Raw genomic sequence first — 26918 nt, 5'->3', positions numbered from 1 at the left:
GGGAATTACACAACTGTTTTGCCTTCCTTGATGAAGACAAAAGTGTCATCAATTATATAGTATATGATTATCTTTTAATATATTAGTTTCATTCATAAACATCAAATTAGCGTTTTAGTACTCACCTGTAGTCTGCTGTTGCGGAATCTGAGTCTGGTGTGGCAAGTTCCTAGAAGCAATTAACATTATTGAGTAAAATTCTGTTTTCAGACTTGTAAAGGGAGAACGAGTCACATTAAGATAGAAACATGTGGAGAGACAGGACCCAAATGATGTTCTCAGCTCCTCTTTCCAGCGCTGAAGTCCGAGGAAGATAAACAGCAGTCCCTAATACTGTCCATGAAATTCTCACCACAGTATACTAAACTCCCTCACAAGTCTGACATAGGGTTTTTGTTTTGCTTTGTTTTTTTCACTTGTTACAAGAGGAAATAGCCTTAGAGTTCCGAGGTCACAACTAAAAACAGTGGATAAAGATGTAAACAGTGATCCCAGCAGCTGAATTACTGATCTGTATAGTTTCAAACTGGGTCTAGATCATAGTATATACTTAAGCACACATATGTGGGTATATGTATATACACATATGATCATCACTGGCACGTTGTAACAGCTTTTAAAGCATATCACAACCTTTATTCAATATCCCAAATGTGTGTTCTTTGATCTTCATATATATATGTACCCTACACAAGAACCCCACCTGTTTGAAACAAAACCTATTTGAGAAAACTCAATGAGCCTGCAGTTGTCTTTACAAATTCAATTCTAAGTTTATTACATCAGATATACATTACTTACAAAAAGTGTGTCTGTGTGAATTTGTGTCTCTGTATGTGTACCATGGCATGGGCACGGCAACTTGCAGATATCAGTTTCTCCTTCCACAATATGGGTCACAAGGATTGAATTCAGGCCATTTATGTTTGGCAGTAGGTACTTTTAGACACTGAATCATCTCATTGGCTCTTTTTTTTTTAAAAAAACACATACATACATACATTGCATAGAGCAGATACATTTTACTCTTATGAGAAAAGATTCCATATGAATGTATTAAGTGTTGAAGTACTATTTTAATTAAAAACAACATCTTAGGAACCATGTCTTTGGGGTCTGGGAGATGGCTCAGTAAATTAATCACTTGCTGGACACGCCCAAAGATCAGAATTCAGATTCCCAGCATCCACATAAATGCCAGGTGGGTGTCAGATTACACATAACTCCAACACTAGGGAGACAGAAACAAGGGGTTAGCAGGTCCTGGCTTCAACCGAGAGACTCAGCTTCAGTGAATATGTTAGGGAGTTCTCAGGAAGATTCCTGAATTCAACCTTGAGTATCCACATGTACGTGCATTCTTCATGCACCCACATTGTGAACATGCACATACACGTACCACACACAGATACATGCAGAAATCAAAAACAAATAGGACCTCTTCTACTCGTTTTCACTCTCTAAGCAACCCTAAATTAAATGATAATTAGGCCATTTAGTATGCATTCAGTTGTGTGCTGACTGCCATTATATTCCTCTGCATATGCTATTTTGTTGGCCCAAATTGCCTTATTAGTAAGAATCATCCTATTTTGTTAATAACTCTAAGAGGAAAGAAACATGCAAAAAAAGTTAATGAATATATGCAGAAGTGAGATACTCACAAAGACTTGGGTATTATGCACGTATTTATTAACACGTAGATGTATAAATTCTATGTCAAATTTTAATATTGTTATTAGTTCATGAAAATACACAATTTAGGTTGTAGGTGGAATAAAGCCCAGAGTCAACCTGTTCTATGCTGTAAGGACTCTCCAAGCTTTTTGTTTCTTTTGAGCAGGGCAATTCCTTTAAGCTGAAACCACACACAGAACTCTGATGTACCAAAGATGAACGAAGCAAGCCTGCCTGCTTTGCATCCTTTGCCTCACACAGAGCCCTAAAATGTGTCTAGTAACCAAGAGTTTGAAAACCCACTGATCCGAGTCATTTCTACAAGCCACTTCTTATATTCCAAATAAAGGGGCTGGGGAAATGGCTTAGTGGGCCAAGTATTTGCCACAAAAGCACAGAACCAGAGTTCAGAACCCCAGAACCCTATATAAATTGTGGGGTTAGTATGTCAGTCCCCCTATAGTCCAGGACCTGGGCGCAGAGGTAAGAAATCAGGAATGTGTGAAGCAAATGGGCCAGCCATGATCAACAGGTTTCCCAACATTAAGCACCAAGTTCCAAGGAGCACCCTGCCTCAACCTAAGTTTGCTAGCAATTAAAAAGAGATGTCCCAGTCAGATGGTGGTGGCATGATAATTCCAGCACTCTGGAGGCAGAGGCAGGTGATTATCTGTGAGTTTGCGCTCGCGCACGCATGCACGCACACGCACACGCACACACACACACACACACACACACACGGCACACAATAAAAATAAGCATAAATAATGATGGAAGTGAAGATAGCACCTGCTAGCTGAATACTGTTTAAAGTTTCCAATGTTTTGTTACTTTATTTAACAGGTTCTTACTTGCTATGCAGATCAGGCTAACCTCTTCATCATAGACATCCACCTGCCTCAGCTGAGTGCTGGGATTAAAGAAGCATGCTTAGCCTAAACTCATAATCTCTACTGAATGCCTTTGAGTGATTAAAAAAATCAAGTCCCACTTAAAATACATTGTTAAGAAAATAACAAAATCCATTCTCACTCAAGTTGAGGAAATTATTTGATAACTTGCCCCAATGACCACATCCTCTATTAGTTTTGAGCTATACTTATGCTCATATGGTTTAGGGAATATTTCTTTTGGTTTGTTCTTTCAGAAGTTCACACAACGTATTTATATTGGTTTTGGTCACAAAGTTAGAAGGATTTAGAAACCATGAAGAGATGAGCTATGCACTTAACGATGGAAGAGTCGAGACCTCTATTACACAAGTAAAAATGAAATTACGTGGGTCCTTGGGATGAGGGGTAGACGAACTTCATTTCAGGTCCTCAGGCATAACTGACATGGATGTCTTCTACATCTGAAACTGCTCTACACTTTCCCTACATTCTGAACACACTTCCTCATTCTGCATTAGCTCCAGGCATACCTAGTCTATTGACAAATTAAACCAACACTCTTTGACAAAATTCACAGAGGAAAGAGGGGAAACCCCAGAGCATAAGTGTTCTGACATGGACAATGCTTAGTCAAAGACAGCCATTTCCAAAAGCTGTAGATGAAGGGTACCCTAAATTTAAATCAGTGTTTAGAGAAGGCCACTGTTACTCCATACCCTTGTTGGGCCTCATGGTGCATTCTTCATTGAAACATTGTTCAAAGCCAGTGTTCAAAGTCAATCCATGCCTGTTATTTCCTGAACTTTTTCTTTGGCTACACTGTGAAACTCACAATCACAGTAGTCTTGGATGGATGATGAAAAATTGTTGGTTAAAATATATATACCAGCAATATGAAAAGGTACATTAGAGTCATTTGTATACCTGAATTAGTCTGGGGGTTTCAAACAACCAACACTGCATCTGAATGAATGATGTACACTGTCCCCGAGGCTGTAGATAAAACTTGAGATGAATTATATAGAAAGGACCCACATGTGCAAATAACAACAAAAACGTTAAGCTACGTGGACATTCATACCTGTGTGTGAGCATGTAGGAAACTGAGGTAAGGGGATCATGGATTAGAGTCCACTCTGGGATATGCAGCAAATGCTGGCCCACCTTGGTCTCTATGAAGTCATGTGTGCCAACTAGGGTAGGGCGGTGCTCATAAAAGCGCAGCAGCAGGCATGCTGAATAATATACCTACAACCGTCTGCACTGGGGCTGTAATGAAGAGAAAGACGTGGGGGATGTGGGAACATGTCCATCTTTGCTGAGCACAGACCACTAAAAGCAATTAGACAAGGAGAGCAGGGCTGACTTCAAACAGAGCACCTACAGTCCTTCAAAGAAAGGACCCTTATGAAGTCCTAAGACTATTTAGAGTAATTAAGTTATTAATGGACTTATGGAAAGGTTATAATATGTAAACTGCAGCATTATATAGAAAGCTAAGAAAAACTGTAATTCTCTAAATTATTAGCATTAATTATTTCCTAATTGTATTGCCATTAATTGCCTGCATCTAAATAGGAAATTGTACAAATTAGTAATTGCCCAAGCTTCATTCTTTAAGAATGCAAAGGTAATAATTTGCAAATTAGTAAATAAGTGATTTGGGGGAGAGCACAATTACTCGTTATTTGTATAACTGTTTCAAGGTAATTTACATTGTTGGCTATCCTGTAGAGTAATTCTATGACTAAGGTGGATGATTATCAACCAATTATTTTGCTACTTGCTTGAAGACTCAAAAAACAAAGTGATTTGCATAAATGCACAGAACCTATACCAGAATTGAAAGAAAAAGGCCTTCCGTGTATGGAACATCTTTTAAAATAATATGGAGACATTTAGCAACAAGCAACGGTTTATATTATTTGGGAAATTTGCCAATTACCTCAGCAAAACTGATATTGTCAATACCTTCATTGTTTCCTTCTGAAAATGATGGCTTGGACCTACAAGTCCTTTTGCTGAGAAATCAGGAACTTTGAAGAAGATAGAAAGGAATGCCACACAGGTATGGTTTTAAATGTGAAACCTTCATTTTAATTAAAATCAACCCTGTATTCTATATAAAATATAAAAGAGGAGGGCTCCTCCAGGCAACTTTTTCCAGTTTTCCTCTTTGCTTGTTTAAGTCCAGAAACAAACTCATCACAGCTTTGATCTGTTGCATCAGGAATCAACAGGACCCAAATTCACCAAGAAACAATGAGTCCATCACTTTTATTAGCATATACTTAAGAATAAAAGAAAAATTTTAAACAAATGCTCTTCAGGGGTTGATGGCTCTTTTGAAGAGGAGCACCATGGTCCTGGTCTATGGAAACAGTGAGTTTCAACTCACAGTTAATTTTCATTAAAACTTGACTTTTTATATATGGAATTTTACCTTGAAAAGTTGGTTTTAATGCTCACTGAAGAGAAAACAAATGGAAAACACTCAAATAAAAGCTAAAACTAGGCCGGGCGGAGGTGGCGCACACCTTTAATCCCAGCACTCGGGAGGCAGAGGCAGGCGGATCTCTGTGAGTTCGAGGCCGGGATGGACCGATAGCCTCCAAAACAATACAGAGAAACCCTGTCTCGTAAAAACCAAAAAAAAAAAAAAAAAAAGCTAAAACTAGTTTACTATCTTTAATTATAAGACTTAATTGCACTCCTACAATTGTTGATTTGCAAAAAGATTTGAGCATAGCCCACCTCCTGTTTGAGGGACACTCAATCATCCTTGAATAGAGATTAGGTTTAGTGCAATGAATGAGGACAATTTCCACACAGTCAGTTAAAAATGCTCCAGGAAAACGTCTGGGGCACTTTCCTGTGTTGTCCATTACTAAGGGGTCCTCTGTGAAGATGCTTCACCTAGAAAATGTCAAGGACTATGGAGAATGTTAAAACAAGAATGAGGAAGTAGATCATTCCCCTGAAGGGAAACATAGCTCCTAGCTCTGTGTTCAGAACACAACAGAGTTTCTCTAGAAAATTCAATATTTGGGACCCTCCAGTCAACGCCTGCTTCTCAAGGCATAAAACAATATATTGACTGCATTTCCTAAACTATTCTTATTCCTTTGTTTATTTTAGTTTTTCAAGGTTCAGCATTTTTCTCTTTCATTTAGTCACTATTTTCAAGTCACTACCAATCACTTCTCCACAGCACTTCCTTCAAGCAGTTGAAGAATTTGATAGAAAGTCCAAATGTTCAACTGCATATATTCACAAACGACCTAAACATTAGAGATAAAATCCAATACTATTTCATACTTCCAAACATGTCCTTCAGGGGAACTTCATAAAGAAATTGTCTTTGAAAACTTTAGGTGGAAGAGTTTATGTGTCATCTATACTCTAACTGCACCCCATTAGGATGGCCCGAGAGGCTTTGTAATTCTCACACAGCCGTGGTCCTGCTCTTATGATATGTACTTCTACCAGGAAAGACTTGACTTAGGGCTTGAGCTCTGCATTGGAAAAGCTCCAAGAGATTCTGAGCACCATGGTATGGAGATAGTGTTAGATTGATTGTCTACAACTTAAGGACATAAAATTCTATGACTCAGAACTTAATCTTATAGCTATAAAGAGTATCTTCTACAGTTTTGATTAAGACTCTAGTTAAACACATCACCTCAATTTCCATGATTCTTTGGGTCAAGGTAACTCACATTTAATAATTATTTTAGAATGTGACTTCCAGAAATGAATTGTATTAAGGAAACTGCTTATAGTAAGGGGGGGCATCATTAGAAATTTATGCACTGAGAGACAGTGACAAGGGGAGGAAGAGGTAATCCTGACTAGGTAGAGAGATAGGAACCATCCTCAGAACACTTAACTAGTACTTCTCCACACCACCAAGGCAGTCACACAGGTCTAAGAAACAACCCAGCGCACAGGGCACTAATGTGACTACTCTGTCCTTAATAAAATGTAGAAGAGAAAAAGGACATGACTGGAAAACTAGTAAAATCTAAAACATGTCTTCAGTCTAGGAGATAGCAAAGCACCATTGTTAAGAACCTCACCGTGGTCATGGTGTTAATGAGAGAAACTGACTGAAAGTAACTGCAGACTCTCCATCATCTTTGCAACTTCCTTGTACCTCAAAGATTGTCCCAAACTTATATATATATATATATATATGTATATATATATGTATATATATATATATATCATGAGCAAATACATTAGATCAAATTAAATTGATCTTCCCTATCTACACCATGTGAAAATTTCACCACATGATCATATCATCTCAGCAACTTGAAAAGTGAAAAGACTTGCACCCTTTTCTGAGCATCTGAGTCTACTGCTTTTCTTCCTCTTTTAATGCCCCGTGCATGTAAGCTGGTTCTGAGATACCTTTGAGGTCAATGACCACACAAAGTAGATATGAGAATCGGCAAATACTCTAATCTCTACACTGACTTCATTTATCTTTGTCTATTGTTGTTGTCTTAAATTTGTCACATACAAATGATGATGCTCATTTTTTTAACTGGATAATTTATGGTTTTAGCCTGGAGCCATGTGAAGTATTGCGCCAAAAAAAGAAAAAACTTTCTATGTAAGTGACAACAGTGGCAGCCTTTAGTTACACCGCTGCTGTGAGCTCTCTATGTCTCACAAGTGGACTGACTTGTTTAAAAGACCAAATTATTTTCCATGCAGCCTTGACGGAAATCTTTGAATATTTCCCAGTCTTACTTATAAGTTCACGCAAGTGTTTAGCCATATTACTTTGCCTGACTATTTCTGCTATCAAACCTGAGGAGTAAACATGAAATCCTGCAGCCGATCCAATTCCTTACACCGCTATGCTTGAATGTGGAAGGCTGAAATGCTGGCCCTTTCACAAAGGGCTAAGGAGCAAACACAAACACAAGGCAGCAGCCGAGCACACACCTGGCTATGGGGACCATACACTGCTCAAATAAGTACCTCATCTTCACCGTGAAAATTCAGCTCCATCCAAAGGACCAAAATATTTATTCATCTACTTAATGCTAAAAGAAAAAGCTTTTTTAAAAAAAAGAATCAATGATTTTCAGTTAAAGTGTAAAAGTTGAATTTTTGTAATAAAAAAGTGTTGATGAATCTAACACAATAAATTTTCTATTATCAGGCATAGTTAGAAAATGAGGTTAATCACATATTCTGGCTTATAGGGAGTTACCATAGAGACCGTGCACATATTATCCATTTCCGAGAATAAAAGAAAGCTAATATACACTCAACATTGAAACGACACCGAATGTAATTTAATTTTCCTCTGATGAGTCAGGCGCACTTGATGATCCCACAGTGCCTCAGAACAATCACTGTGAACATCATCAATTATCTATGGACCCTATTTATATAGAAGTGCTAGTTAATGGAGCTTTTCCATTAGCAGAGATGGTAATAACACAAAGGTTTTCTGGACTTCAAAACACATACATACTGAAATTGTTGCAAGTTCAGTGTAATAACCTATTGTATTTGCAAAGAGCTGATCGGCATAATGGTGGTCTTGACAGGTTCTGAAAAGACCTGACAGACACAGATGCTTATGAACTAGACAAGAATTTTTTTGTTTTGTTTATATATCAGTAGCAACAGCATAAAATCCTGGTACAAGAAAATCAAAATTTTCAAGGAAATATTTGTTATTCTCAACATATAACTTTAAAAGTGGCAGAAGCCTTTCCCTTCTCATTTAGAATTCACTAATACTAGCCAAACTGCATGATTCATACCCATGTTCTTAAACTCACCACAACAAGTAACTACTGTTGTATTTTAAAGCGGTATAGCATTGTGATGTTGTCAATAGAAACATTTCCAGACCTATGCTCTCTGGAGACACTCTGACCATTCTGCACAGATTCAAGAAGTATCTAGTGAGATAGCTCAGCACATAAAGGTACTTGCTACAAAGGCTAATGACCTGAGTTAGATCCCTAGGACCCACATGGTAAAAAGAATCAACGCCTATAAGTTGTCCCTACCCACTCCATGAGACCTATGGCATGCAGCTCTCCCCAAAATAATAAAGTTAAAAAAAATCAACAAAACAAAACAACGTAAAACAAACACAAATCTGGCTTTCAAGAATACATAATGACTTTATGGTTTGAGTACTATGAACACTTCTTTGGCCCTCTATACAATGTAAGAAACAGTACTTAAGTATTAAATATGATTCTCAATTTGCCTATAAAAAACTGCATAGATGGATAAGCTGTGAATTATTACAATAGTCTTAAAACTACTGATTATTTTATCAGTCCCTAATTCTAACCTTAGATTAGCCTATAACAATGGGCCACTAATCTTTATAAAGAGAACATAAGCATATATACATTCTCTACATTAAAATTAAATACTGTGAAGCCTACTTATGCATATCACTAGTATTTATTTCCAAAATCCTAAATTCAAATGCATGCAAAGGTTGACCACCATCGAAGGGATTGAATCACACAGCCTTAGCTTATACAACCAACCCTAAGTAGATGTTAGAAATTTGTGACAATATTTACAATTATGTTATATTTTCAGAGGGTTTGTGGTAAATGCATGGAGCCAAGCTGTTTACACTGTTTTGCATGATTATTGTTTGATCTTATTTAGCAATACATTTTACATAATGATAAATAAGCACTTTCAATGGAAAAAATGTTTGTGTCTCAGATAAAGTTTTAAACAGTTTTTATTTTTACATCAGTGTGTGTGTGTGTGTGTGTGTGTGTGTGTGTGTGAAGGAGTAAGGGACAGAAGGACACAGATATTTTTCTGCATATCCATATAATTTACTTTAAAAATAGGAACAAATACAAAAATACAATTGCAGCTTCTAATTCTTAGGGCAAAACAATTTAGCCCATTCTAATATAACGTGAAAAAGAAAAAAAGAGCTACATTCTAAAAGAATAAATGGCAGATTCAGCTACCACTTCATATATCAAGATCTAGTTTCTAAGCTATAAAATCCCTCCCCTGCTTCCCCCACACCTATTCTTTAACGACCCCGCCTGGCTTCCCGACCATTGTCTTGGAAGCATGAGAGATTAGCTATAACTAAATGTATGTTCATGTGAACATGGCTTCCAGCACTTAGGAAGCAGGAGCAGAACCACAAGTTCAAGGCCAGCCTGGGCTACATAAAAAACCCTGCCTTAAAAAAAAAAAACAAAAGCAAAAACACAAAACCAAACAAAAATAGCTATATGTCAAAGCCCAAACCAATTTGCTTGTTTGGATGTACACACACACACACACACACACACACACACACACACACACACACACAGAGAGAGAGAGAGAGAGAGAGATCTCTTATACAGAAAAAATAGTTTAAATAGTTTAAACTGAAGGCTTATGGTAGTTAGAAGAAATATCAAACCCATCACCTCTTAGGAATAATGCTTTAGTCTATGCCTGTCTTTTTTTAATGAGCTCATCTTAGGACAAACATATAGATTGTTTTCAGTGTCAATATCTCATATGTTAATGTTGACGCATTTTTATTACTCAAGAAAGGCATCTGGAAAATGATTCTCTTACATTTTAGTCAGGGCAAGTCATATTTTGGTACGGTGTCCTCCAATAATAAAGTAACAAAACCAGTAACAGCTGAACGCCACGGTTTTGACAGATACTAGTAAAATACCCATGCATGTTGGCAACTGTGCCTCCATATGGATACTTACTGCTGTGTTTGCATCAACGGCATGTTGGTGCTGTCGTAGTTGTCCGTGTGCAGGGGAGGTATAATTTCCCCAGTTACAGGGTGAAACACGGGGAGGGTAGACAAAGGCCATGCAATTTCTCTGTTTTTGGACATGTCTCGAAGCTCCTTGGTAGATTTCTGAATAGAACTGTGATGGACAAGTTGGATACTACATAAAAGAAGAAATAAAACAACACATATTTAAAATGATGTACTAGCCAAATGAGTACCAATTTGAAAAAGACACTTTTTTAAAAAGTAAGAAATTATTGCTTTGAGGTATTCTATAAACTAGCTCAGAAAAACTTACATCTCACATACCTATGTAAGTCTCAAGTTGAACTCAGCTATGAAGCACTGTGTTAATATTCCAGCCCAAGTCACCAACTAGTTAACTATTTATTCTCTATGATTAAGATAAAACTATGATAGCTTTTATTTTATTGCTTTTGGTGGGGGCATTTATAAATACTTACAGGAGTTTCATTTTATGGAAGGTTATGCCTATACATTCAGGAAAACATGTATGAAGGGCCTTGTTATCTGTCCTGTGGTTTACGGAAATGCAGGTTGGGAAATCACATAATATAAATGACATGTTAATATACTAACTCTGAAATAGTTTAGGTTTAATTTTTAGCTAGGTTACCTTAGATTTTGAGCCCTTTTTGTTTTTAGTGTCTACCCATCCTACATCTCTCTATTTAGAAAGCAGCTTTCAAGTTTGTGAGGTCATCTATGAATGACGGTGAAGGAAAGGAAAGCATGAGACACACGTACAGAGCATGAATGGAAACTGAGAAGTGACCAAAACGATGATAAAGAAAATAACAGGAAAGAAGACACTTACTCTGGGGTTTGCATGTTTCTCTTTTCCCTAGAAACAAAACAAAATTTATGAATTAAATAATAGCATTGATATTCGGAACATTAAGACTATATGCTCATGGGACCTTGTGTGATGTGGGAATGTTCAAGTCGTGACTCAAATGCAACCAGGCAACATTTGCCACCAGGGTGACAATATGACTAGGATGATACACATGCGGTGATGGAACACTGTTGAGAAGCACACAGAAAATGGAAAAATGGAGATTAAGAATCAAGCTCTTGATTGAAATAAACTCTGTGACATAATGAAATCAGGCTACATGAAGAATGGAGAATCTGTTACTCGCTGCTTTATGAGTTTCTGAGTCTTTGCTTTGTTACCCTGACTTCCAAGTAATCTCGGGAGATTATCTTAATTGACATAGATGTCCTGAAAGTACTAACTATTCATGAAGGGAAGACTCATTACTCAAATGATACCTTATTTTCATTAATTTACTCCTGGTTTTTTTTAAATATATTTTAAACATTTAGATTGTGTCACCCTGTTTGACAGCAGAATGACTCCAAGAAAAATTCTGACCATCACTTTTCATCACTCTGACTAAGACAATTTATTTATTTAAATGCAATTACCATGTCAATAGACTCCTGTCTGGGCTCACTCAAGATAGCTTGCATAACCACCGTGTCTAGCTTCAATTATTCTTGGTACTGTTTTTCCATCATGAATTTATATCTAGCCTTAATCATTTCTGAATAAAACAATTTTGGCCCCTAATTTAGTTTGCTAGACTCACAACTACTTTAATTCATTTTAAAGGAATAAAGTACTGCTGTTTGACTTGAACCGAATTTCAATTCATTTACAGTGTTTTTATGAACTAGAGGCAACTTTGCTTTTAATGGAATCGTCTCTGCTGTTGTCTTAACAGGCTTGCCGATTCTTGATTAGTGTTTGAAAGTACTCACACTCCTTCCCGTCGGCAGCACATGATGTAAGCGAGGATTAGGAAAAGCACCAGTGCCACTGCTGAGGGCACAGCCAGTGTAATGAGGAAATCCGTGTAATAGTCCCTGCTTTTCAAAGACTCAGAAGGAGGCTTGTACTCCCCACCATCAGGCAAGATCCCCTCACCACGAACCACTTCCTGATAGGTGGACACTTGCTTGGTTTTATCAACCTGATACAAAAGAAGACAATTACCCATCAAATTAATAGTTACAGACATGAGATTTTAAGATCGAGACATACCAAAACAGTCTTTGACAAATGAACTTTAAAAGCTAATTTATCTTGACTTGTTGTTCCTTATTGGAGCCAGGGAAAGTACAAATGGAAGCAGTAGTAACCACCTTATCACAGCCTATTTTCCTACCCTTCTTGCAACAGAAACACATGCATACATGTATGCATGATATGTGTGTGCATGTATTTGCTTGCGTTTTGCAAAGCAGAAGTCCTTAATACCATGATAATTACATTTCTGGTGACCAGCTTCTAGTGAAAATGTTAACAAACTGGCTGATAAACCAGTACACGGGGATGGTTTGTAAGGTTACTGGAATAAGAAATAGAAAACACAACACACTACAGTCTTTCTTCTATTTGGCTGATGTTAATTTCAGGAAAAAAAAAAAGAGCAGAAGCGAGACCACACAGCCCCGATGGTGGAGTATTACTGCAGTCTGTTCCAGGATCGCAGCACGCATGCACTCTGAACTGTGGACACTCGCCTCACATCTACAGATCTGCCTTCGTTTGCTACATGTAATTCTGCTGAGGTCTTTACTGAAGGGAATTAAAAAGTATTCATGCGAAATTTGTTTCCTTTGATGATTTAAAAAACATGTGGGAGAACTATTGTTGGCCTTATTCAGCACCCTCTGTTGGAAAACGATGTTACTCTTTATGGCACGCTAGCCGAGCCTTCAATACCTGCAGAGGCATCCGTGCATCATCTCCGTCCAAATAACAGTGAAGTAACTCAATTTCCTGGCTTTCCATTCTTAGTATTGGGAAACTGGTTGTCCAACAAAACCATATGCTTTTTTGTTTTTAAATTTAGGTACTGATTTTACCATTTAAAATACTTTTTATGTTTGCAGTAAGACTATGTCATTTATCTTTATCTTATTTTATTTTTAGGAAGAATATAGCTTCAGCTAGTCTGGAACAGGTTGGCCTCAAACTCACAAGAGTATTAGGATTACAGGCATGCACCACCACACACAGCCCAATGACTCTTTTATTAAGCCTCCTTAAATATTAAAAAGTATTTAAGAAGTATTTTTGTGGAATGATGTGGCATATAAATAAATACATATACATGCAAAATTAAACGGAAAATTCCCAACCTTTTCAGTTATAAAAGCCTTGCTCTCAAAACTTTCAAAACAGAAACAATTTTTAATTTTTGGAAGTTAGACAGTGTTGCTAAACATAAATTCGCATAACAGCATAGCCATGAACAGAATGCAGCTGGCAGAGCCTGCTGTCTCCTGGTTGGTGAGAGGAACGTGTGTAAGTCATGGTCGCAGCTGCTCCCTCAGCCTTGGATGATTAGCACCGTGACTGAAATAACGAGCTCTGTAGTGTTAATATTTACCCAAGATTGCACATAAACCACAGTTTTTTAAAAAAAAGTAATTTTATGTGATTTAAGAAGGCAAAGAAAGGGTATAATTTTTCTAGATACAAAAGACGGGAGAAAAAGCACTCAGGGCAAAAAGCCACAGGGAATGCTGAGTATTGCAATGTGAGTAATGTGTTCCCTGGCCAGCACCGGGGCCTGGGAGGTCGCCTGCAGTCGCCTCTCTAAGACATGAAGCGACAGTTGTGTTTATGTGTCAGTAACTTTGTTCAAACGTCAGTTTTAAACTTAGATCTAAATCACCATCAATCATAAAAAGTTGACAGAAGGTAAATCTAAAGGTCACTAGAGAATTAAAGGTCATAAAAAATTAAAGAATCTAAGAAGATCAAAATATTGTATAGAAAGACAAAGAAGACAAACACTATAAGTAAGCAGGAATATTATACATCTCTTATACATATGTGTCAAACCACTTATAATTTTTTAGCATTCAACCCAAAACATGCTTGCAATTGTCATAGAGTAAATTTAATGAATTAAAAATAATTTAAAGTGGTTTAAAAAAACTTAGAATTTTGATACATTTATTTTTAAGGCTGTAGGCAAAACACTCTCTTCCCTTAGAATTATTTCTTGTCTGCTGAGATCTGTCCTTTGCATTTGCAGAACAACACGGTTCCATTTTATCTGTACTATCTCACTGTACTCTCCTCCTTCCCTCCAAAGTGGGATAGTGCAGCACATTCAAGCAGACCTGTTCACACCATGCTGGCTCCCTAGTGTCTGCTGAGTTAACAGCCTCCAGGATGTCCAGGAGCTTCATCTGGACCACCCGCCAAGCTAATCCAGCCTCAGCAACTAATCAAGTGTAGAGTACAAAGGTGGCGAGACTCTTTCTTAAGTGGATATACCATCATCTAATTTACCAAATCCCTAAAATCAAGGAAGTCCACACAGTTGACAAAGAAAACCTAGGATTTATTTCCAATGGCAATTCTGGTTCTAGCCAGATGCTATGTCCAGACACATCACTGCTAATTAAATTTGCAAAAGCAAAATTAAAAAAAAAAGAGAAAAAACTCACCAGTGAAATTTTGCACCAGTCAATGTAAAACTGAGTTCGAAACTTTTTATCACATGTTATCACAGGCTCCATTTCTTGACTGCATCTCAACTGATTCTGTGGATTCTCAACTTCTCGTAAACAAGAAGAAAATGCAACGTCGGCACCAACCATGACATAAACACTGCAAAAATGGGAAACTCTCAAGTTATCCTTTAAGAGAATTGAAAACACTGAAAAAAACAATTTACCCCTGAAAACAGGACTTATCCTTTTGAATTGAGGGATTAACTGGAACTACCTCTGAGGTGGAGTCTAGACTTTCAAAGCATCGATTCATGCAGGGCCTCCCGCTGCCCATTCCTTTATTCAACTATTATTTACTGTGTGCTTAGGTGTACCCTGCACTCTTTCCATTCTATATGAATGTCTAGAAGTTATATTTCATCCTTTTCATTGCATTCAAACCAGCTACGTGCTGTATTCTGTGATTATTACATTTGGTAGACTCCTTGCATTAAGATTCTCCTTCAGATAAATTTGTTAAGAAAATAACCCTATCACTAAAATAGTAATGTCTTTTCATTTGATTTCATCAAAATTCAATTATGATATTACACCCTCGAGCACCCAAGCTCTCTTTTGACTTCATTATTCAACTGGACATTTCTGTCAGTGTTTTGAACACACAGACCCCTCTGCTCTTGGTTTCATTTCTGATCTCTTCCTGGTCAGCTAAGAAGTCAACATAAAAGAAAGCCATTGTTTGGTCACCACAACTGAAGCAAAACATGTTTTCTTGAAGGGTACCCTGAGAGTCCTGAGGCAAGAGTTCCACTGAATTGAGAAACCCGATTTCACAACCAGAGACAGTGGCTGCTGTGACAGGGACAATCTCAGAGAATCTCGACCAGATAGGGATCTTATCGGCTTCCCAAAGAAAAGGAGAAGACAAAAAAATTCTCGAAATAACTATAATTTCTTAAAAGATAAGAATTACCTATTTATGAAATATGATAAGCCTACCAGGGATCCAGCTGTCTTCGAAAAACATTTAAAAAAAACCCAACTGATCCCAAGACTCAAAAAAGTTCAAGAAAATCAAAAGGCCAAAAAAGAAAAATTTGAGAAAACAAAACAAATTTGGAAGATGAATAGTGAAGGTTTGCAATGGTACTCAAAGTTACAACATAAAGATATAGTACATAGGGTACAAATTTACACATACAAATCAATGAAATAGAACCAAAAATCTAGAAATCAACTCTAATACTTAGTAAATGGATTGTTGTCACAAGAAAGTCTGGTGGAAGATGAATTATAATTACAATAAATGGTCTTAGAACAATTAGGTATCCACATGAAAATGAAGAAAATTTTAAATCTCACCACTATTATCTCATACCATAAAAACCAAGTTAACCCAAAATTGATCCAAGAAGACATCTGGTTTTGGATCTAGCTAGCACAGAAGACTGGAAACCACCACCAGATTCTAACATAAAAAAATGAACAAACTGCAAAAAAGAGAACAATTCTTAGGCTCACAAGACAAATCAGGCAATCGAGAAAACTGATGCTGAGGGACTTGGAGAGACCAATAGATGAACATAGAGACTCACTACCTCCTGGAAAAGAAGTTTGCGAGCCACAGCCTCTAAGGGGGCCTGTGAGGTGGTGGAACAGGAAACCTGAGCTGCAGTTATAGAGTTGCTGGAGGGTCACTATGGACAGACAGAGTCACAAACTCCAGAGCAGTCTGGTTATCGAGGATCCCACATTTATGTACTTTTTCACTAGCAGACGTGGCTCAGCTTCTCCGGGAAACGCAATGTGTACTGTTGGCAGGAAAGATGGAAAGGAGCAATTCCATTCTTTAAAAGGCCTGCCTTCAGGAGAAACTATGCAGGGCCTCAACTGCTTGTATTATAACAACATAGCCAAGCAGACCAAGGAGAGCACACAACTTCACCACTGTACCAACCACCACAGATTATCCTCTCAGCTGGAAGGCACAGGCTCACTCAATACTGAGATCTATTCACAGAGCTAGAGAAACCTCCGGTTCCACATCTTAACTATTCCATTACTTAATTATATAGTTTCTTTTGCTCAGTATCAGTCCCAGCAACAACAACAACAAAAACCTCTTGTGGCAAACATCACAGCTTGAAAAAACCGGACAGTGTCTGAACCAGGCCCAGTGGCACTTGTCTATACATGTGAGTTAAAGAAAAATCTCCAACAATATTTTGAGATAAATATATAGAAGGCTGTGAGTTTTTCAAAAATCTGGGGCTACAGCCACAGCATTTCTTAGAGGGAAATTTATAGTGCTGAACGCATATACATGAAAAGAGAAAAGCTTAATAAAATCAATCACATAAACTTCCACTTTAGGAAACAAAAGCAAAACAAAACAAGCCAACAAATTAACTTTAAAATACACAACTAAAAAGCAGCAATAAAAATCAGAGAAGAATTGAATAAGTTGGAAACAAGACAGAAGAGGAAAATCAAGGAAGTGAAAAGATACTTCTTTTAAAAAAAATGACACAGGCAAATGGGGGCATAGAAGCTGAATACCAAAAATCAATGGTGCGCAATGTAAGACAGTTCATAGGCACAGACGGATAACCAAGGAACACTGCAATCATCTCCATACCCCAAACTTGATTGTGCAGATGAAATTGAACAATTATGGGGAAGACCCATCTTGTATAACTAGTAAAAAAGAAACAATCAGTGTAGATCTATAATCCAGAAAGGAAACTTATCAGTAATCAGCCTTCAGTGTGGAAAGAGCTGACTCACACACTGCAAGTCTCAGACTTCCCCCCACATTTGATAAAATAATGCTAGTTCCCTGCAGAATACAGAATACAGAAGCAAAGAGAACATTTTCTAGACGGAGCCAATAACTTATTACTTGCAAGGCAGAGGAAGGGGAACCGGAAGTTTGAAGCTAGTCTCACTCACTACATAATGAGTTTCAGAGTATATCTGGAATATAAACAAAATGAAAAAATAAAAATGTAGCAAATTGAATCTAACGATGTATAAATAAAATTATAAAAGGTGACCATATAAAATTTATCCCAGCTATGAAAGTAAAATTAAAAATAAATTAATTTATCATATCAGTGAACTGCACAGGGAATCATTTTATTAATAAATTAAGACATATCATTTAACAAAATCAAAATCAAACATTCACAAGTGAAAAAAAATCACTTATAAAATAAGAAGGGAGCCAGGCATTGGTGGTGCACGCCTTTAATCCCAGCACTTGGGAGGCAGAGGCAGGCGGATCTCTGTGAGTTCGAGGCCAGCCTGGTCTACAGAGGGAGTTCCAGGACAGCCTCCAAAACAATACAGAGAAACCCTGTCTCGAAAAACCAAATAAATAAATAAATAAATAAATAAATAAATAAATAAATAAATGAGAAGGGAGGGAACTTCCTAATCTCAATATGGATCATCTTTTAGAATCAAAATCAGATAATGATGAAGAGGGGAAAAAACTCAAAAGATTTCCCATATCAACACTGTACTAGAAGTTCTAGCTAATGTAGTCAGAGATAGAAAAAGAAATACAAGGCATGCTGATTTAGAAGAAATAAAGACATCTTGTTCAGAGATGACAAGATCCAAAATAATGCACAAATGCCTCTCAGAACTAATGGTTCATTATAGTAAGTTTATAGACTACAATAGAGCACACAGGCAAATGCATGAAAAATCATTTTCCTACGTACAAGCACAGATGAACCTTGAAACAAAAGCATCATCCCACTGACATTAGAACATAACAAAACTAAATAAAAATCTTTAAAAGTACATTCAAACTATTCACAGGAAAAACAAAACCTGATGAGAGAAATAAAACAAAATTAATGGAGAGAAATTTTCTTTATCAATAGGAAGACTCAGTATTGTGAAGATGATAGTTCTTTCCAAATTACTTCGTAATCTCAATGAAAAGCCCAGTGATTTCATCTGTGGACATCGACAAACCAGTTCTAAAGCTTACAAAGAGACAAAAGACTCAGAATATCAAGCATAATACTGAAACAGAAGAGCAAAGTCAGAGGCCTGAACTAACCTACCTCAAGACCTACACTAAAACAAATCAATCAAAACAATGCAATTGTAGTGAAAGAATCCAGAAGGAATTAGAACCAAAAAGAGAGTCCAGGGACAGACTTATGTAAACCCTAGGTAAGACCTACACAAGTACAGATAGCTGACCTCTAATGAGGAACAAATATACGCAAGTCAATCTTTTCAACAAATGGTACTTGAACAATTGAATGCCCATGCTAGAATAAAAACAAACTACAATGTAGTATGCATATATACCTTGCATTCTTCACAAATGTTACCTCAAAAATCAGTCACAACCTAATTACAGATTGCAAAACTACACAGTTCCAAGAAAGCAATACAGAGAACTATTAGATGACTTTCTAGGAAAAAAAAAAGCACTAAGAGTATAATTCATGAAATAAAGGAATTGATAAAATAGACAGATTTAAATTTTCTCCCATACAAAAAAAAACTTTCAAGAAAATTTTCCAGAGCCTGGGGAAAAACATTTGCAAATCTCCTTTATCATAAAAGCTGTTATCAAACATAAACCACTAATAAAATGAAACTTACTTAAAAGTGTCCTAAGGCTGGGGGAGATAGCTCACTTGGTAAAGTATTTGCCTAGCATGCATAAAATCCTGGGTTCAATCTTCAGCACCTCATAAACTGGGCATGGTGGTATACATCTGTAATCCCAGCATCCAGGAAGTGGAGGCAAGAGAATCAGGAATCCAAAACCATTCCCAGTTAATGAGTACAACACCAGTTTGAGACTGTCTCAAAAAAAAGTAAATAAAATTAAATTTAAAGAGAAAACCTTAGTAGAGAATTTAGCAAGGAAAACACACAGAGAGCAAATAAAGATGACAACGTGCCCCACACAACATATTATTACTAAAAATCTTGACTAAAGCAGCATTGAGAGACCACAAATCAACTCTAGGACACAGGAGAATCTGCAACTTTCCTGAATGAAGTAACACAATATGGTACAGCCAATTTGAAGAGTGCTTGAGGTTTTTCCACAAAAGGAGCCAGCACTTAGTTCCACACAACAATATTTATGAATAAAGAATACAGAATCTTTATTTACAATTGCCAAGTACAGAAGCAATCGGTATGCCTTTCAGTGGGTAAGTGGTCGACTGTATTACATCCAGGAAAAGGAAATATTATTCAGCACACACACAAAAAGGAATGAGCTGTCGAGCAAAAGAAACTTAAGTGCATGTTATTAAATGAAAGACTATAAAAAGGGTACATGCAGATAAAGCAAACTCTGGAGAGACTAAACAGGTATTTGCTAGAGGGCAGAGGAAAAAGGATGAGGAGGTGAACACAGAAGATTTTCGGGGCAGTGAAAGCACTTGGAATGATGACCATAGTACATATATGCCACGTGCATTTTTCCAACTCCATACAACGTACACCACCACCAATGAACCACCGTGTAAGCTATGGGCAGTGTGTCAACAGTAACAAGTGTACCACTTTGCAAAAGATAATGACAACTAGGGGAGCTACAAGTGTGTGAAAACAATGGCATACACAGCTTCTCTGCACTCTCTCTTTAATGGAACTATGAACTTAAAAATTCTCTAAAAGCAATTTACTTAAAAATACATTCAGGGACTTGAATACAAGAGTTAAAACTATTAACCCTAAGAAGAAAACAGGCATAAATCCTTATGACCTTGGATTAGCCATGGTATTTTTTAGCTTTGACATCAAAAACTCCAGCAGTGACAGGAAAAACTAGATAAGCTGAGCTTTATCATAATTAAAACATTTCATGCTTCAAAGAGTCACAACAAGAAGGCAAAGATAAGTTACAAAGGGGTTATTTACAAATTGCAAGTCTGATAAGTAACTTGGGTCCAGAGTATGTAAAGGAATCTCACATTTTAAAAAGGCAAACAACCCAGTTAAAAAATGATCAAGCATCTGAATAGACATATCTCCAAAGAATCAGAAAAACAATTGTTCCGTTCTGCTGCATTGCACGTAAAACAGTATATGTAAAGACATCATTGACCAATAGTGAGAGAGACATCAAATCCACAAGAAGATACCACTTAATTCCTGCTAGGATGATGATAATCAGAAAGCAAGATGAAAGCCGGTGGATGGGAATGTGAGACGGCTCAAGGCTTTGGGAAGACAGCTTAACAGTTCCTCCAGAGGTTACATACAGGATCACCAGATGACTCGGGAATTCTATTCCCATGGCTATGCCTAGGAGAAATGAAAATAGCTCTCTATGCAAAATGTACAGCTGGATGTTCACATCAGTAGCATTTCTAATAGTAAAAATGCAAAAACGATCCAAAGGTTTGTCAATTTATGAACAAATGACAACAGTCACAGAATATTATATTATTCACTAATAAGAAAAAACTTTTATGATGGATGAAACATGACACCATAATATTAAATGACAAAAAAAAAAGCCAGTCGAAGCAAGCACACACTACACCATTTCATTTATGTGGAATGCCCAAGGAAAGGTAAGCGTAAAGAATAGCCAAGTAAGCTAGAGTTTGTCAAGAGCTGAGGTTGTTGGTGGTGACTACTGATATGTACAAGAGTAGGAGTGGAGAACTCCAAGATGATAAAATTGTAATGATCATCCTTTCCAAATGGGTGAGTTGTGTGATATGTAGAGTTCACCTTAACGAAGATGTTATGTTTGGTTTTTTGAGACAGGATCTCATTCTTAAAATCTGGACTTACCTATAAACTCACTATGTGGCCCAGATTGGCTCAAAGTGACAGCAATCCTCCTGCCTCAACCACCCAAGTAGCAAGGTTAGACATGAACCATCACTCTTGGTTAACTGCTATTGTAGTCTAACGTGAAATAAACCAAAGTGTGATATAAAAATTCAAAACTGTGCCAGTGTACACAGGGTGTCACAGCCACACTTGAGATGCACAATTATTCTAGAACACAGCTGCACAAATCTGTTTGTTCTTTACATCAATTTACATTAGGGTCGAAGCTTCATATACGGGGCAACTTAAAAACAACAACTATACGCCTTTGGGGAATAAAGAATAACTAATGCAGTAAGTTAAAAGATCCAAGTAAAAATTCAGAACAAACATAAATTTAAGAAATCACTGGAAAACTTAAGTGCTCTGTGATATATTCTGTTTATAAAAGTCACTGCTTTCTAGTTATTAACTGTCTACCCAACACCATATGTTTTTTCTTGATAACTGTAAAGTATTTTCATAAACAGAGACAAATGGATGTGTTTCTCATAACTGTTAAGAGCCCTCTTGCTCAAACATGACAGTGATTTGCATTTACAATTAGTAAGATTTTAGATTAATTCAGCTGAAGTTAATATAAATAAACATAAGAAGTTTTGGCACTTTGAAATGTGTTTTCTCTTAAATTATAAAAGCAATATAAAAACATTATAGAAAACTTGGAATATAAAAGCAGTACTCATTCATATTACCAAGGTAACTATTTTCATTTTCCAATGTACCTTGCAGAATATTTTTCAAATGCATATATTTTAACCTAATTGCAATCATCTCTAAAATTTAATTTTGTATCCTGCTTCTCCACTTAATGTGTCATAAGAATTTTCCATATTGTAGTCTTTGTAATTATGGTTTTATGGCAATATAATTTTTTAAGTGCACATGATTTATTCGGCAATTATTTCAGAGTTGGACATGCAGTTGCTTCTAATTTTTTGATGTTATAAATAAGATCGTAAAGCCTATCTCTGTGTATTTTTCTTACTGTTGCTGTCTTAAAAGAGATGCCTAGAAGTGGAAACATTTTTATGGCAGTTGCCACTCTGCCAAGTTACTTTCATCTCTACTAGGACGATCCATAAACTCCTCAAACTTGATATGTCCTGAGCTGAGCTCATCTTCACCCCACCCAACCTTCACCTGTTCCTCCTTCTACCTCCTTCTCCTAGTGATTGGCAACCCCAGATGCTCAAGTCATGAACTCCAGTGCCATCATCTTTAACTCCTCTCCTTCTCTCAGCTCAATCCATCATCAGTTGCTGACAGTTGCCCTGAAATAACTCACAAACACAAGAGTTACTTGGTTCCATCTCACTGATACCACTTTAGCTTGAATCACCAACACTCTACATGGGAGCAAAGCAACAGTCCTGTAAATGTTCTTAAACCTAATTTTTGCCACTGTCCTCTGGACGCCTACTTGTTGAGTGAATAAATGGGCAGATGGACAAACAAATGGCATTTATCAGTTAAATACAAACAGAGCACAAATACCATGATGAAGAGTAGTAGTAGACAGTGGACTTGTCTCATAGGTATAAGGGTGTATTTGTTGCTGCTTTTGTAGACTAAGCAACATGGACACATGGGGTCTTTCTAATTTATAATTTTATGAGACCATACTTAATAATATCAACTCAATGCTGTACATGAAAAAATGTCTCTCATGATGTTTTCCTTTTAAGCATCTTATGAATATACATTTAAAAATTTCTTATCAAATAAAATGAAGATAATTGTTATCTTGAACCCAACCATATGTTTTCAAATTTTCAGATGTACCTAAACAGTTGAGATGGGCACACATTGTCAAGGAAAAAGCTCTAGATTCGTGGTTCTCAATCTTCATAATACAGTTCCTCACCTTTGGTGACCCCAGCCATAAAATTATTTCACTGCTACTTCATAACTATAATTTTGCTGGTGCTATGTATGGATCACAATGTAAATAAATGATATGCAGAATATCTGATCTGCGACCCCAGTGGTAGGATTCACAACCCACAGTTGAAAACCCCTACTCTAGATGACTATAAAGTATTGAAAACCCCTACTCTAGATGGCTATAAAGTATTGAAAACCATTACTCTAGATGGCTATAAAGTATTGTGCTTCAAAATGCCAGGAGCTTCTGAACCCTGGATTAAACCCCTTATGAACAGTTTTATTACAATTTGAATAATTCAATTTCCCTTGAGGTGGAATATGTTTGTTGAGGCATTTAAACATTTTATGTGCGGAATCAGCAAACAGGAAAATAACTGTATTCAACATTGTCTTTCACAGCAACAGCAAGACAGTGGTTACAATGAATGTATGTTTTCCATAACTGTCCTACTCATGGAAAACATTTGACTCCTGAGCTTGTGCCCAGAAGAGACACAAATTGACTTGAGAATATATCCATGTATATTACATGTCCCCCAGGTATGGGAGCTCCCCAGAGAGGCAGCATCATCTTCTGAGTTGCCTCTCACCCTACTTCTTTTTCTGTATACAACTGCAATTAATCAAAAAATAAGATGTGAAATCAGAGATTTACAAAACTGTTTATAAGATATATAACCAAATGACTTAGGAAAGCTCAGAAATTAAAATTATTAATAATTGTATTTTAATCCAGAGCTTTGAGTTTACAGTGAACTTCCTCGTGCTAAGTAAAAATAGAAAAAGAGCCAGGCAGTGGTGGCACATGCCTTTAATCCCAGCACTCAGGAGGCAGAGACAGGCAGATCTCTGTGAGTTCAGGGCCAGCCTGTTCTACAAAGCCACACAGAGAAACCCTGTCTTGGAAAAAAAAAGAAAGAAAAAAACAACAGTAAAAATATATTACCTTCTTAATAATAAAAGGAGGAATGTGGTTAGTTCTTAGAGCCTTGAAAACAGGACTGCTGAAGAAGCTATGAGAACTGGAGGAAAGGGAGGCTGAGGGAGGAGTGGAGACGTTGCGTAGATTCAGATGGCCCAAGGTCCATGTATGTTACCCTTGAACCATCTAAAGTCCACACTTGTATCTATCCTCCTCCCTTCTGTCTCATTTTTCTCTACACTGTATTCGATAAGCCGAACAGAAACTTTCCTATCAATCATTTTCTGCAAAGATCCCTTTGCTTCAGGATAATGCCCACCCAACTTCCATAGAATATGATGCATCATGTGGTTCAGCCTTTGGTAGCTTCATAACTATAGAAATGTTGGGGAAGCACAGACATGTGAAAGCCCAGGACTCACGGTCCACCCAGGCCAGTCTAATAAGCAAGCTTCATGCCAGTGTGACCCTGTCTTGAAGGATCAAGGTGAATAGCTCCCGAGGAATGACCCTCTCCCTCTCGCTCTCTCTTTCTGGGAAGGGTAAGGATGAGTACAATTTCAGAGCTGAGCACCCTGGCCCAGCATCATGACTTTCCATCACAACAGTATCTGGCAGCCGCCGACTTACATTCTCTTCCTCGCTTCTCACTGAGGCTTCTGATGGAGGCAAAACCCAGCCAGTTACAAAGGGTATTTTATGAAATGGTCCAGAGAATAAATGAAGACAGTTTCTCTGACACCGATTGAGGCTAGATTTGCACGCTTTGGTCAGCAGAGGAAATAAGTTTGACAATCTCTTATGAGAAGCGAGTATATTCTTTAATCCTCACACCCCATCATTCCCTTCATAGTCACCATTTACACCACATCAGTCACCCACGGTTGGCAGCTACAATATGCCTAGCATGAAACATGACCCTGATCTTCTTTCCACCAGCTTTATCCCAGGCTAAATACATCTCTGAGTCCTTAGTCTTTGGCTCTATGTCAGGAGCAAAAGCAACACCAAGTTCATGCACAGTTGCCTTGGGGTTATGAGTCTGGCAAGTGAAAATTAATCTTTTCAGAGGGCTCAGCCTTCCTTTGCAGAAGATTACTCACTTTGAAGTCAATCTTTCTAATTGTTTTCTGTTTGATTTAGAAGAAGTTTGAAAGCTGTCAGCAAGGTCTGCAGAGATGCGAAAGTGCTCATGGGAAGGACGAGCTAGGATGCTACAGAATGGGTCCTGCTGACTGGTATATAATGGCACTTTGGGTAGAAGGCCATAAAAAGGTCTACTACTAACAGTGACTCGAAGTCACTACACATACCAAGTACAGAAAAAAAAATATCGCTAGTAAATTGTGGCTGCCACAATTAAAAAATAATAAGAATAATTTCATGAAGATCTTTATTTTTTCCTCTAAATCTTGGAGCACGATTTATGTGTATTAAGGAAACACGTTTATTGGTTTCTTAATTACTATTACCAAAGCATACACATTATTTTTAAATAATATTATAGAAAAGCAATATCTGAAATTCTTTGGCTATATCTGTCCTTCCTTGTTTATATTTTCAATATTTCATTTTAAGTATACTTAGAGTTCATGATTTTCTAAATGCAAAGGCAAAAACATGTATTACGTGAATTACACATACACACTATATATCATTTTTAAATGTATTAAGTGAATTACATATGCACAGTATACATCATTTAAAAGTGTATTAAGTGGATTACATATATACACTATGTATCACTAAAAAGAAAGAAAAGCATAGAGCTAAGAAAAGTGTGGAATTTACTTGTCCTCATAAGGCAATGTAGTTAAAGAAACCTTGGTTATCATAACTTTATATAGCAACTAAAGAAAATACACAAAATCACTCCTGGGGACACACTTTTTCTCCTGCAGCTGTAATTCAAATAAGAACTTATTTCACTGAGGCTTACATGGAGACCCTAGAGGGACAGAGCTGGCATCAGGTACAATTTATAGAAACGCCATTTTAGAAGACTTCTCCTATGCATACTCTGCAAAGGTTAAGGCTTAACATTAAATTAAAGCTCGAGGAAAGCATTCCAAGTTGGGCAGGGATCTGAGACAATGGTCTAAATAAATGCTACAGGGCGGGCTCTCTTAAGTAGCTGACAGGGTACACCGCCCTCAAGCAGGTGCTGCGGGTCAGTCAGCAAATAACTGAACTCTCGATGAGGACTTGGAGGGCCAACATTCTGTTCTTAATTTAGAGTCACATGCTCAGGGCCAGCTCAAAACCTCAGAATCTCTAGAGGGTATCAGAGGCCAGTAACCATGGATTATCTACACTTTCAATAATACTTAGCCAATCATTCTCCGGCTTGGTACAGTTAGAAAGTTCTGCTTTAGGTTGGTGTTTGGTTCAGAGAGTTGCTTAATTCAAC

At 37.2% G+C, this 26918-nt stretch overlaps 1 protein-coding gene across 10 annotated transcripts in view; it reads right to left on the bottom strand.

Moving 5' to 3' along the window:
* The window catches only part of Sgce (sarcoglycan epsilon), a 69427-nt gene that overhangs the window by 3255 nt on the left and 39254 nt on the right, over window positions 1–26918 (bottom strand). For 4 of the 10 annotated variants that reach the window (XM_013122657.3, XM_040728584.1, XM_005082902.4 and 1 more), the window contains 5 exons: window positions 14851–15013; window positions 12142–12353; window positions 11189–11215; window positions 10319–10507; window positions 126–169 (listed from right to left, as the gene is read on the bottom strand). In XM_013122657.3, the coding sequence (XP_012978111.1) occupies window positions 126–169; window positions 10319–10507; window positions 11189–11215; window positions 12142–12353; window positions 14851–15013 (635 nt within the window). Of the gene's footprint in view, window positions 1–125; window positions 170–10314; window positions 10508–11188; window positions 11216–12141; window positions 12354–14850; window positions 15014–26918 lie in introns of those variants that run through there. The other 6 variants (XM_005082904.4, XM_013122658.3, XM_021234607.2 and 3 more) reach the window with 4 other exon arrangements.

The sequence above is a fragment of the Mesocricetus auratus genome, unplaced genomic scaffold, assembly GCF_017639785.1.
Source record: "Mesocricetus auratus isolate SY011 unplaced genomic scaffold, BCM_Maur_2.0 Super-Scaffold_100019, whole genome shotgun sequence".
In the NCBI taxonomy this organism is placed as follows: domain Eukaryota; kingdom Metazoa; phylum Chordata; class Mammalia; order Rodentia; family Cricetidae; genus Mesocricetus; species Mesocricetus auratus.
This window is presented reverse-complemented; position numbering and strand designations above follow the sequence as displayed.